The 12411-nt window shown below is 39.3% G+C and overlaps 4 protein-coding genes across 4 annotated transcripts; all 4 read left to right on the top strand.

Annotated features, from left to right (window-relative positions):
* Window positions 1-176: 176 nt before the first annotated feature.
* PHYBLDRAFT_177777 (glycosyltransferase family 2 protein) lies at window positions 177-1319 on the top strand (the record flags this gene model as incomplete). The annotated part of the gene is made up of 3 exons (XM_018437926.1): window positions 177-247; window positions 405-849; window positions 943-1319. The coding sequence occupies 3 exons, from the start codon at window positions 177-179 to the stop codon at window positions 1300-1302; spliced, it is 876 nt and encodes a 291-aa protein (XP_018290249.1). The 3' UTR covers window positions 1303-1319.
* A 142-nt stretch (window positions 1320-1461) lies between these two features.
* On the top strand, window positions 1462-3018 carry PHYBLDRAFT_114001 (hypothetical protein; the record flags this gene model as incomplete). The annotated part of the gene is made up of 8 exons (XM_018428367.1): window positions 1462-1594; window positions 1657-1743; window positions 1801-2009; window positions 2113-2282; window positions 2353-2463; window positions 2534-2727; window positions 2766-2840; window positions 2906-3018. 8 exons carry the CDS (start codon window positions 1462-1464, stop codon window positions 3016-3018), a joined length of 1092 nt encoding a protein of 363 aa, XP_018290248.1.
* Window positions 3019-3878: 860 nt separating this feature from the next.
* Window positions 3879-4793, top strand: PHYBLDRAFT_101035 (hypothetical protein; the record flags this gene model as incomplete). Its single annotated transcript, XM_018427619.1, has 5 exons — window positions 3879-4129; window positions 4188-4364; window positions 4419-4554; window positions 4634-4669; window positions 4740-4793. Coding segments are annotated over 5 exons (654 nt in total), but the record flags the coding sequence as incomplete, so codon positions are not given.
* Window positions 4794-5976: 1183 nt separating this feature from the next.
* On the top strand, window positions 5977-6551 carry PHYBLDRAFT_159267 (hypothetical protein). Its single transcript, XM_018433955.1, has one exon. It carries the CDS (start codon window positions 6283-6285, stop codon window positions 6517-6519), a length of 237 nt encoding a protein of 78 aa, XP_018290246.1. The 5' UTR covers window positions 5977-6282; the 3' UTR covers window positions 6520-6551.
* Window positions 6552-12411: the final 5860 nt, after the last annotated feature.

Here is a 12411-nt window from a genome sequence, read left to right as displayed (position 1 = left end):
CCTAAATCCCATTTGCCTTTTTAGACTCCGTTTATATAGCTGTGAAGCAAGTCCAGGTGTGTGAAGTTGCTATTGGCCCAGTGCATATACATCAGCCAGGTCCTGTTGCTTTTTATTCATTCTTTAACCCATCTTAATTAGTCATTCTCCATTCCTTTCCTCTACGTTAACTTTTAATGACTTTGTATTTGTATTGGTCTGCGGCATCATTGACTGTCCTGGCTGCCACGGTAAGTAATTCTTCAAGGTAGACCTTAATTACACCCCTTAATCCGACTTCTTTATTAATTCCCTCGGTAGCTTCTTGGAATTTTGATACTCTCTTCACCAAAACCTCGTAAAAGAACAGAGAACGAAAAATATTATAAGGATGCACTATCTACCGAGAAAAAACTCTTGCCCAGTCTATTTGACGAACCGACCGTAAAATTATCCTGCATCGTGCCTGCATTCGATGAGAGCAAACGACTACCAACAATGTTAAAGGAAACTACGGAATATTTGGAAAACAAGAGACTAGAAAATTCTGAAAATACATACGAAATTATCATCGTAGACGACGGTAGCCGTGATAACACAGTAGAAGTTGCTCTTGAATTTGCAAAAGAGTCTAACCCTGAAAATATCCGAATACTCGTGCTGGAAAAGAACAGAGGAAAGGGTGGAGCCGTAACTCAAGGTGTGCTATGTGCTAGAGGCGAGCGTTGCTTGATGGTGGATGCTGATGGTGCTACTCGGTTTTCCGATCTGGAAAAACTTCAGGATGCGTTGGATAATGAGGCTAAGAATGGGCGAGGTGTAGCGGTTGGATCAAGATCCCATTTAGTGACAACTGAGGCCGTTGTAAAGGTTTGTACAAAGAGAGAGAAAGAGGGTGTCAAATATGTCTAGCTCTCTCTTTTATATTTTTGAGATTCTCATTGCTCCCCAACTTTCTTCAAGCGATCATTTATTCGTAACTTCTTGATGCGAGGTTTCCACACGTTGGTATATGTGCTTGGCATTCGTGGTATAGACGACACTCAATGCGGGTTTAAATTATTTACCCGTGGAGCGGCACAGATAATATTCCCTAATATGCACGTTGAACGATGGATATTCGACATTGAGTGTCTTATGATTGCACAACAACAAAATATCCCAATTATTGAAGTACAAGTTAACTGGCATGAAATTGATGGAAGTAAAGTCAATTTAATGGTAGATTCGGTCCAAATGGCAAAAGATCTCTTGTTGATTCGTCTCAATTATCTCCTTGGTCTATGGACTGTGGATACAAATACAGCAAAGAAAATACAATAAATACGTTATAACAATTCAGTTGACTTGTTCTCGCAAACCCCTTCAAAACAACCGGTCTTTGGACGTTGCGGTAGTTAAATTTGAAGAAGTCGAGGCTGCCATTTGGATAACTTCAACATAAATGCCCGTGAATTCTTGATCTGCTAATTACCGTCAACAATGGCTAGACAGTTGACTGCAATTGATAAACAAAGCATACATAAAATATGTTCTGGTCAGGTGGTAGTTGATCTGTCTATGACAGCTAAAGAACTACTTGAAAACAGTATTGATGCTCAAGCAACCAATATTGGTAAAGTCATGCACAGTGATCTGTGAAGTGACATTTTGCGTAATTGTAAGCAATATTTTTAGAGTTAAGATTCAAACAAAACGGACTTGGTGGACTGGATGTTGTGGACAATGGTCATGGAATTGATCCATCAAACTATGAATCATTAGGTAAATGCATTTTGCTTGATAATCTAGATCTTTTAGACAACTCAATCTCCTGATTAGCATTGAAGTATTATACTTCAAAACTATCAAAGTTTGAAGACCTTGAATCAGTAATGACATTCGGATTCAGAGGAGAGGCCTTGAGCTCATTATGCTCTCTCGCTAAACTCTCTGTCACAACGGCCACAAAAGAGCAAGCTCCAAAAGGCGTTCACCTCGAATATAACTCTGACGGAAGATTAATAAAGAAAACCACAGTAGTACGCTCTGTAGGTTCAATGGATCGCATTAATGCCTTCTTCTTCCTATTCTTTAGCTTAAGTTAAGAAATATTTATCCCTAAGAAATACCGTGTTTGTTTTTCCTATTTAGGTGGGAACAACTGTTCATATATCAAAGTTATTCGAATCTTTGCCTGTTCGTCACCGTGAACTTCAACGGAACATTAAACAAGAGTTTAAGAAAGCGATGGATCTTGTACAAGCATATGCTATTATATCTAAAAACGTAAAGATTGTAGCGTATAATCAGGCTTCAAAAGTGTGAGTACCAGTCAAAGTGATTAAATCAAAAGTATCTCAAATAAGACTACCGTATTAATCTCATAAAAAGATCAAGCGCACCCATAATCTTTACACAAGGGAATGCAACTGTTCGAGACAACATTACCGATATTTTTGGAGTGAAGGTCTCTTCCCAGACAATTCCATTTGCGATAGATTTGTCTTCCGTCTATGGAGAAGATTATATGGATGGAGAAACGAGTATAAAGTAAAACTTTATGTGACAATAGAAAAGATTACAGTCTAAATGAACACAAATCACTCTTAAATAGACCTTGTATTGAGGGGCTTGTCTCGAAACCACAGCTTGGCTCTGGAAGAAGCAGTAAGGACAGGCAATACTTCTTTGTTAACGGAAGACCTTGCAGCTTACCAAAGGCAAGCTATTTTAATCTAATATTAAACAATTATATCCTTCTCATATGTGAGCAGTAGAACTAACTATAAATTAGATATCAAAAGTCTTTAATGAAGTCTACCAACGTGATGTTCCAACTCAGTATCCTTTTATTATTGCTGATTTGAAGCTTCCGCCAGGTTAATATTAATAGTATACAGAAATAGACAGAAAAGCAAATGAGTAATTATATTTATGGAAACAGACAGATATGATGTTAACGTTAGCCCAGACAAAAGAACCATATTTCTTCACGAAGATAACCTTATTGTCCAGTGTGTCTCTGTAAGTAAATTATTATTTTATTGTGGCTTTTAAGCATAATAAAAAACCTTTTAAAAAATTAGGAGTTTTTGAGCTTGCATATGGAACCGAGTAGATCAACCTACACTATCAACAAGCTTCCTGCTGCAAACTTTTTCTGTGAAGAGACTGATGATAATTTGACTGAATCAGAGTCGAGTTCATTTTCAGGATCTTATGGCGTAGTACCATCATCAACCCAACAAAGTCCTCTTTATCGGGATATACGCCTTTCGTCAGATGTTATGAAAAGCATGTCATCTACAATAAAAGAGGAAGAAGAGGAAGAAGAAGAGGAAGAGGAAGAAGAAGAAGAAGAAGAGGATGATGATGAAAAAGAGAATAAACGAAAAATACGACCGTCTCTTATTACTGGCCCTATGTATACTGGAAATAAAGCGCATCGTACCAGTTCCGAGAACAGTCCTCGATCATTTATACCGCGGTTTAGTAATATAGCAAGCCCATACAGTACCAAGAGAAGCAGTGACAATATATCGTACCGCGCTCCAAAAAGGGTCGATCTTAAGAGTAATGGATATACGCAACACCAACTTACTTTCGAACCATCCCATTTTTATATCAGAGATGGCACAGACTCGGTAGACGAAACGGAGCAAACACAACTATTGACATCGGAACCCTTCGATTTAAATGGAACAAGGAATCTTGTTATCCAACCTACTGAATATATGGAAACTTTGAGTGAAGATGGTGAAGATTTACAGTCTGGAGTTCCAGGAGCGACATATCAATCACCGTTTTTACGTAGAACCAATGAGGATGAACTTTGTATCTCTCATTCACTAGAAAGCTACCAAACTATTTTATCACGTCTTGAGTCGAAGAGTGTTTCTGGAGCATATAAAATAGATTCAATGGATGTTTTAGAAGGAGCAGGCATTGAAAACATATCTGATAACCAAAAGGCAGCATATGCTCTGAGCCGGACAATTGAAAAGACTGACTTTGCAGATATGAAGATTTTGGGTCAATTCAATCTTGGATTTATAATAGTTTCTCTGAGAAATGATCTTTTTATTGTTGATCAACATGCTTCAGATGAGAAATACAACTTTGAAACTCTTCAAAAAGAAACGACTATCCAATGCCAAAGATTGATCAGGTAGGTGTACCTTTAGTATGTTGATAATATGACGATTAATTTATTTTATTTTATAAAGACCTCAAATACCTTCTTTGACTGCTGCAGACGAGCTTGTAGTAATGGAGAATATTGACATATTGAGGGCTAATGGGTTTGAACTCGAGATCCATCCGGAAAATTTACCTACGGATCGGATTCGAATAATTGCCCAACCTATGAACAAAAGTGTGTTGTTTGACCAGCAAGGTATGATGTGCACGGCAACCAGTGCCAGTTACTGTCCATTGACTTTTGTATTAGATTTTAGTGAACTGATTTACCTTCTCGATGACCGGCCTGGAGAAATGGTTAGATGTAGCCGAACAAGAAAGATATTTGCATCGAGAGCTTGCCGAAGCTCTGTTATGATTGGAGATAGTCTGACAAAGAAGAAGATGATCAAGGTAATATATATATATATATATATATATATATATCAATTTTCAAGGAACAGTGAAAAGGCTAAACATTATTGTATTATAGATTGTACAAAATATGGGAACAATCAGTCAACCTTGGGTAATACAATATAGACATAAATACAGTGTTCAAGGTGCGTGTATTCATCTGCTTTCTTTCGTTTTTGTAGAATTGCCCGCACGGTCGCCCTACAATGCGACATCTTTTGACACTATCAGATATTAAAGCTAGAAAACCAAGAAGACAACTTTCCTTCAAAGGAAGCCTGCTCTCCAAAAATTAGATTCATCATACACAGTCTTTTATCTATTGAATCTATTTATTTAAATCTTCATTTTATTCTATACTCTATATATTATTTATATATGACTTTATTTAATTATATCAATCACACCATGGTATAAACCAAATTACAAACGGCTACTATTGAAGACTCTCATATAGGCAATAGCCACTTATGAAAATCCAAGAAATAAAGTAAAACACTTGTAAGGCGCACTTTCAAGGTTTTACTTTCTTTTTTTTTTAGAAAAACAAAAACAAAAATGCCAAGCACGTATTTATTCTTTCTTGTAGAAAAGCATGCAATTAGTACATCAAGTTTTCTTCCTATATAGGACACCTAAGAAATAAAAAGACTTTTTCAAAATGTTAGGGGCAACAAAAAGCTATAAAATCAAAAATCTTGATTTCAGTGTATATCAGGGGGTTTCAACAGTCCTTTAAGCTTTTAAACTTAAGCTTTGAATTTAAATTTCAAAATGTAATTGGCTGAAATTAACTTATAATGGTTTTTTTTTTTGGAAATCTAATAAAATATTAATGCAAATATGCTTTCCTCTTTCAATACTACATTAATCTTATATCCTATTATCGCAATGCCTAATAGAACTGAAAGAAACATTTAGGATACTCAAAAACACCTAGTAACTTTTACGTGTTATTGGTCACTGGTTTAAAACTCAAAGCTTAAGAGCTTAAAGGACTGTTGAAACCCCCTAATACATCAAAAAGAAGACCCTAACATTAAAGAGATCAAAGCACTTGTTTAGCTTATTTTGTTCTTTAAAACAATACTCTTAAAGTCATCTGACTCATTATATTTTTGCATGATGGCAGAAACACTCTTGCATAAAGTATATCTTTATTCCATTGGCTTTGCCTCATCAGCAGTAACGTTAGTATAATGCGTGTTAGAGTTGTTTATAATCTATCTCACAGCACATACTTCTTCTACTTATGAGCTTTCATTTCACTATAGAGTAAAGAATAAATAGAACAAAAGCATTAAACAAAGACCAGTTATTTTGGATATAGCTTATCAATATTTCTCTCTCTATATCTATACATGTACATATATCTATATATCTATATATGTGCGTGTGTGTATAAACATTATATATAAGAAGATTATATAAACCGTTTCATTATTTTCTTTATTGATTTCATAGGTGCAATATTTAATTCATGAACATTGTGTTGTTGTTTTTTAAAAAGCAGAATATACAGATTGTTTTGTTTGTTGATCGCTTTGAATTACAAGCTCGTTTTAGGCGATTTTGGTGACTTTGGTGATGCCCCATCCTCTTCACTCTTGCGCTTTGTACCAGCAACAACATCTGCATCTTCAGATTGTTGTTCTTCGGTAACAGGCTCAACAGATCCAACTACATCTGGTGCTGACTCTGGTACTGGCTCTGATGCAGACTCTGATGCAGACTCTGATGCAGGCTCTGGTACTGGCTCTGATGCAGGCTCTGGCTCTGATGCAGGCTCTGATGCTAATTCCGGTACTGACTCTGGCGCAGACTCTGAGACTGGCTCGTGTACCGATTCTGAGACTGGCTCTTGTACTGGTTCTGAGATTGGCTCTTGTGCCAATTCTGAGACTGGTTCTGATACTAGTGTTGGTGGTAGTGCTTGCGCTGGCGATGGTTCTTTCTCTTTAGACTCCCTTTCAACTTCTACATACTCTATGCTGGAATGTGGTTTGTTTTCAGTTTCCGTAGTATCAACAACTAGAGACTCTGTTACTCTAATGGTTTCCTGATGAATCTCTGAATGAACAGCAGCAGTCTCGGTGATATCATCGTCATGAGCCTCTTCCATAGTCTCATCTCGATCTTGTTCCAAGACCTCTATAGTAGATGACACAAATGCGCTTTCTGTCATTGGAGAATCTACCAAAGGAGATGAAACAGACTGTGCAGGTTCGTTCAAGATATTGATGTTAGTTGACGGAGCCTCGAGTTCTACTTCTGGTGTACTGACTTGTGGTGCAGGTGGTGTGGAAATGGTTGTAGGTACAGCTACAGGAGATTCTACATTCTCAGGAGGAGCCACGTTTACCGGAGATGTTACAGGAGGGGGGTGGCGGGGAGTAAAGGCTGCTGTAGGTGCAGGTACGGGTGTAGGCGTAGGTGTTTGAATAGGTTCTGGTGTATGTGTAAGTGTTGGTTCCAAAGTAGGTGGAGCCGTGGGCACCGGTGTAAGTGCTGGTGTAGGAGTTGGAGTGGGTACTGGTGTAGGTTCTGGTGTAGATGTAAATGTGGGTACTGAAACATTGGTGGGTATTGCGAACGTTGGCACTGTTACAGGTTGAGGTGACTGTACTGCTACAGGTTTAGGTGACTGTACTGCTACAGGTTTAGGTGACTGTACTGCTACAGGTTTAGGTGACTGTACTGCTACAGGTTTAGGTGACTGTACTGCTACAGGTTGAGGTGCTTGTACTGGTGTAGGTTTTGGTGTTGGCACTGGTGCAGTCATACGAATAGGTGTCGACATCAAGGGCTTAGTGGGAGCACCAGCGGGACCAGTTGAAGATGATGTTTGAGAAATTTGTGCTGTAAGCTCTGCAACCTTAGCTCCCAACTTGCTGTTTTTGTTTGCCATCATAGATTGCATTGCCTTGAGCCTCTTGTTCTCCAACTCGGCCGATATTAACTGCTTTTCTTTTTGCGCAAGACTTGTCTTTAAGTTCTCTTGCTCTGCTTGGCTCTCTGGGGTCTCTGTTGCTGGCGATGGTGCTGTTGCTGGCGCTGGTGTTGCTGGCGCTTTTAACTTTTGGTTCTTCTCTTCATTGAGTTGTTTAATTAGTGCCTCATTCTCGGTAATTTTCGCCTTGAGGTTGTTCATTTCTTCATCATGTGCCTCTGCCTTTGCCTTGAGAAGTCTTAATTCCTCCAAAGCCTTGTTCTAAAATATAATAATATAAAGAGAGGGAGATACTTATTAATACTTGATTTGATTTAATTATCTAGCCGATTCCGGATATTACCTTTTCTGATACAAACAAACGAGCTCTTGAAAGCAATGATTTGTATCTTTTCTATAAAGGAACAGACAACCAGAAAATGTGAATATCAAAAAGAAGTTTTTTTTTCGGTTTAGGCTTACATCGAGAGTCTCAAACTCGTCCATACGAGTCTTCAATGCTTCTTCAGCCTTTTTCTTCTCTTCCTCTGCGACCTTGAGAGCTTGTTCTGCTGCAGAAACTGAAGCAGTCAAAGTAGTGTTCTGCTGTTCCAATTCATTCTATGAAACAATAAGATACAAATCAATAACCAATTATACACATTTTTTGTACATACACGCATTTTTTTTAATTTTCTTTCTTTCTTTAAGAAGAAGAATAAGAATAATAAGAACTAAAGCAATAATACTTACTGGATTCTGAGCACTTTCTGCAGCCTTTTCCAATTTAGCCTTGAGCTCGTTCAAGGAAGCTTCCTTGTGTTTGACCTATTATAATTATCGATACGATTAGAAATTATATATATATTATATGATTTTAAAAAAAAATAGATAAATAAATACTTACAACTGCAACAGTTCTCTTGAGTCTTTCAAACATGGTATTCTTTTCGGTCTCCAAGGTAGCAGCCTTTGTTGTAGCTTCATTCTTTTCGGCTTCAAGAGTCACAAGCGAAGCCTTTGCGTCTTCGAGACTCTTTTGAAGTTGCTTGAGTTCTTCAGGGTCAATAACCTACAATAAAAAAATTAATATATAGACATATATATATATAGGGATACTTACGTTGTGACGAGACATGAGCTCAGTAGAACGAGCGACAAGTTCAGTCTGCATCTTCTCCAATTTTGCAATGGACTCCTCTGACTGTGCCAACTCAGCCTCAAGTGTCTTGATCTTTACTGTTAAACATAATATATAAATTAAATAAATAATACAAATTAATTAAAAATTGTGTTAATATATATATATATATATATTGTATACATATATTTTATAAAAAAAAAATCAATAACTTACGTGACATTGGTTCCATTTCTTTGGTCTTGGCATCAAGTTCCTTCTCGAGAGTTTCGACGCGAAGAGTTGCCTTTGTGAGTTGGGTTCTAAGGCTGTCGTTACTGTCTTTGTAGACTGCGACAAGGTTCTTGGCTTCTGCTGACACACGCTCTTCTTGTCCCATTGCGGTCTCCTTTTCTTCTCGCAGGGCATCCAAAGCTTTGCGTGCATGACTGAGCTGTCTCTGAGTGTACTCCAAGTTACTCTCCAGCTTGAGACGAGCCTTCTGACTCTCGTTATAGCGAGTCTCCAAAGCCTCTTTGCTCTGGCGCAACATTGCATTGACTTCAAACACGCCTTGGATGGCTTGATCAGCAAGTTCTGGTGCATCGGATGTAGAGGACTGACCGGCTGTAGAGGACTGGTCGGTTTTGGCAATCTGAGAAACAAGGTTCTCGATCTGTTTTGTCAAGCTTTCACATTCCTTTTGAAGCTCATTAAGACTGGAAAAAGGATTGGTTAAATTCATAAAAAGAAAGAAGGGTTGAGAATTGAATTGCTTCAATGTGTTAATGAGGGGTTTTACCTGTTCTCGTTGGTGCTCACAATAGAGTCAGTGTATTCTTTCTGCATCTTGAGGTTACTTTCTGTTGTCTTAACCTTTTCTTCTGCTTCTGCCAGTCTGAGATTAGCAGCCTCTGTCTCTTCCTTCAGCGACACGATATCCTCCTTGAGCTTTCGAGCCGTAGTCTCGGCTTCGACAAGTCGTGCGTGCTCTTCCTTCAGCTCCTTGTTTGTTTCTTCTCTGGACACTCTGTGCCGTTCGACATCCTTTTGTAAGCTTTCGATCTCGATGGTCTTTGCTTGTTGAAGTCCCAAAAGCTCATCTCTCTCGGAAACCAGGGCAAGTTTCTCAACTGTCCATTTTTGCTCACAGGCGCCCTTGTCTTCTCTGGCATCCTTTAATTGCACAAGTGCGGCTTCCAATTCCTTTTGCAGTGCCTTGACTTGGGTATCATAAGCATTGAGCTCGGCGGTCTTTTGATCAAGCGATGTCTGGATCTCCTTGACGAATGCGTCGTACTTTTCGTTGAGCTCGGCAGTTTCGCGTCTTTCCTTTGCCAGGCGGCTGTGGTAGTCGGCAATGGTTGACTCGAGAACCTTGATCTTGCCTTCGGCCTCTGCAAGCTGAACGCGGTACTTGTTAGCATCATCCCCTTCTTCTGGTTGATCAGACGAAGCTCCGTCTGATTCTTGGGTAGATGACGCACTGGCGTTGACGGCGGCCGTCATGGCAGTTGCGTCGGCAAGCTTCATCTCAAGAATAGCCTTTTCTTGTTTGACAGCATCGAGTTGCTGACGAGTCTCGTCATAAGAGCTTGTGAGCTGCTGGAGCTCGCCGCGTGCCAGCAGACACTTGTCTTGCCACTCGCGGTGGTCGATTGACTGTAGTTCATTGACCTTCTTCTCGGCATTTGCCAGCTTGTCGGTCAAGCTCTCGAGCTCTCGAGACTTTTCGTCGAATCTGGCCTTCCAATAGTCGGCGTGGCCACCTGCTCCTTCGGCAGATGCGGTGTGTTGGAGTGTGATGTTTGCCAAGGCATTTGAGAGGGTTTCATACTGGCTGGTGAGCGAAGCAATGTGATCTGACAGTTTGTCGGATCGAATGGCGTTTGCCTCGTTCTTTGAAGACAGCTCGATGTTTTGTTCTCGAAGAGACTCGGCGTTTCGCTTATAGAGACTGACGTCTGTGCGTGCGGCCTGCAAGAGATCTTCGTGCTTTGCCAGTCTTTCTTGCAGCTCGTTCGTCTTTTCACGGAGCTCAAATATGATGGTCTGGCGTTCCTGGCATGTGTAATTTAGGTTGGTGCACTCGCCTTCCAGATGACTGATGGTTGCCTTTGCCTGAGATAGCTCGCGCTGGGCTGATAGAGCGGTCTTTCTAGATTCCTCCAACATCGACTTGACTTTCTTGACGTCGTGTTTCAGCTCGACATTAAAGACCTCGTTTTCTTCTCTTTCTTGAATCCACTGCTGCTGTCTTGCCTCGTTTTCCTGCAGTTGTACTTCGATATCAGGAGAAACCTTCTTTTTGTACTCCTCGACCTTGTGTTTGAAATAATCGCGTTCTTCGGTAGTAAGAGACAATCTACAATTAAACAAAGCAAAATAAAAGCAAAACAAATAGAACACATAAATACGCATATACTTTAAAGAGACCAGAAAAAGAATCTTACTGTGATTTAGAGCTCTGTGCGGTTTCTTCCAATTCTGTAATCATGGATTTTGCTTCTTGCAGAGCAGTTTTATAGAAATCTTCGTTCTTTAATTTCATGGAATAAAGATTGTCATATTCGCTAATCTTTTGCTGAAGTTCGTTAGAAAGTTTTCTGCATGAGGCAGTGAGATTTTTGTTTGATTCGAGTAGCTCGTCAATATTCTTAAAAACGAGAAGTTTGTGATCCAAAACTGGTGTTTCACAAGTGCTGATGATATCTGAAGCAATTGCATCCAAAGAGGCTGGAAGAGGATCGCCACGAAGCTGGACTGTTTGCAAAAGGAATCGTAATTGGTATGTACAATCTGTCAAAGAATTTCTGAGACTTTCATTCTCGGATTCAATCTCTCTAATGTATGTTTCGAGTCTACGAATCTATCAATGAAAAAAAAATTAAAATCAACATAAAGTATGTCTCTAAAGAATATCTATATTATTAATTAATAATATTAATAATTATTAAAAGACAGAGAGAAAAGAAAAAAGGTACCTCGGTGGTATTTTTCTCGATCTTGGATTTGTACTCTTTGTTGAGTTTATCAGATCTAGCAGACTCGTGACGAAGTCTATCAATTTCAACCCGTTCACGATCCTTCCACTGCTCCATGTCTTGACTGTTTCTTATGAGACGGTCATTATCGCAACGCAAGGTCTCTATTTCTGCAGTTGCTTTGATGTAGTCATTTCTCAGGGAGAAGAAGTCGTTGAAAATCTCGGACCACTGTCTTCCGGTATCTTCATACCGTTTAATCATTGTTATCATATCGGCGACCCGATTATTGTTCTGTTCGTTGTCCTGGTTGTTTGAGTCTGGGTTTTGGGTCTGGTCCTGGTTTTGATCAAAGATCATGAACTTTTCGCGACAGATGGCGAGTTGAACCTGAACGTCTGATAGTTTCTGATTAAGTTCGGTTTGGATCTTGTTTGCATCCTGGCGAGACTTTTCTAATTGAGCTTCGGTGTGTGCAAGTCGTTCTTTGAGTGAGTCCTGGAAAGATTCCCGGACTGAGAGCTGTCGTTCGTACTCGGCTACAATATCACGGTTTTCTTTGGATGAGGCCATAAGATCCAATTCAAGGGTTTCGCATCTCTCGTTTGAGGAAGCGGAGTTTCGCTTTGCTTCGTCTAGAGCTGATTTAAGATTCTTGTTCTCATAACGAAGGCTATCAATCGTGTTTTGCATTGTTGTGTTATCTCTTGTCATGTCAGAAAGTTTTCGAGTAAGACGTTCATTTTCCAAATCCTTAAAAAAAATCGCGAAATCAATAAGATCATTGTGATTACTGGTTGCATTAAAGAAAGTAATAATAT

Source organism: Phycomyces blakesleeanus (assembly GCF_001638985.1).
Source record: "Phycomyces blakesleeanus NRRL 1555(-) unplaced genomic scaffold PHYBLscaffold_14, whole genome shotgun sequence".
In the NCBI taxonomy this organism is placed as follows: domain Eukaryota; kingdom Fungi; phylum Mucoromycota; class Mucoromycetes; order Mucorales; family Phycomycetaceae; genus Phycomyces; species Phycomyces blakesleeanus.
Note: the sequence above shows the minus strand (reverse complement) of the source record. Positions and strands in the feature narration are given on the sequence as shown.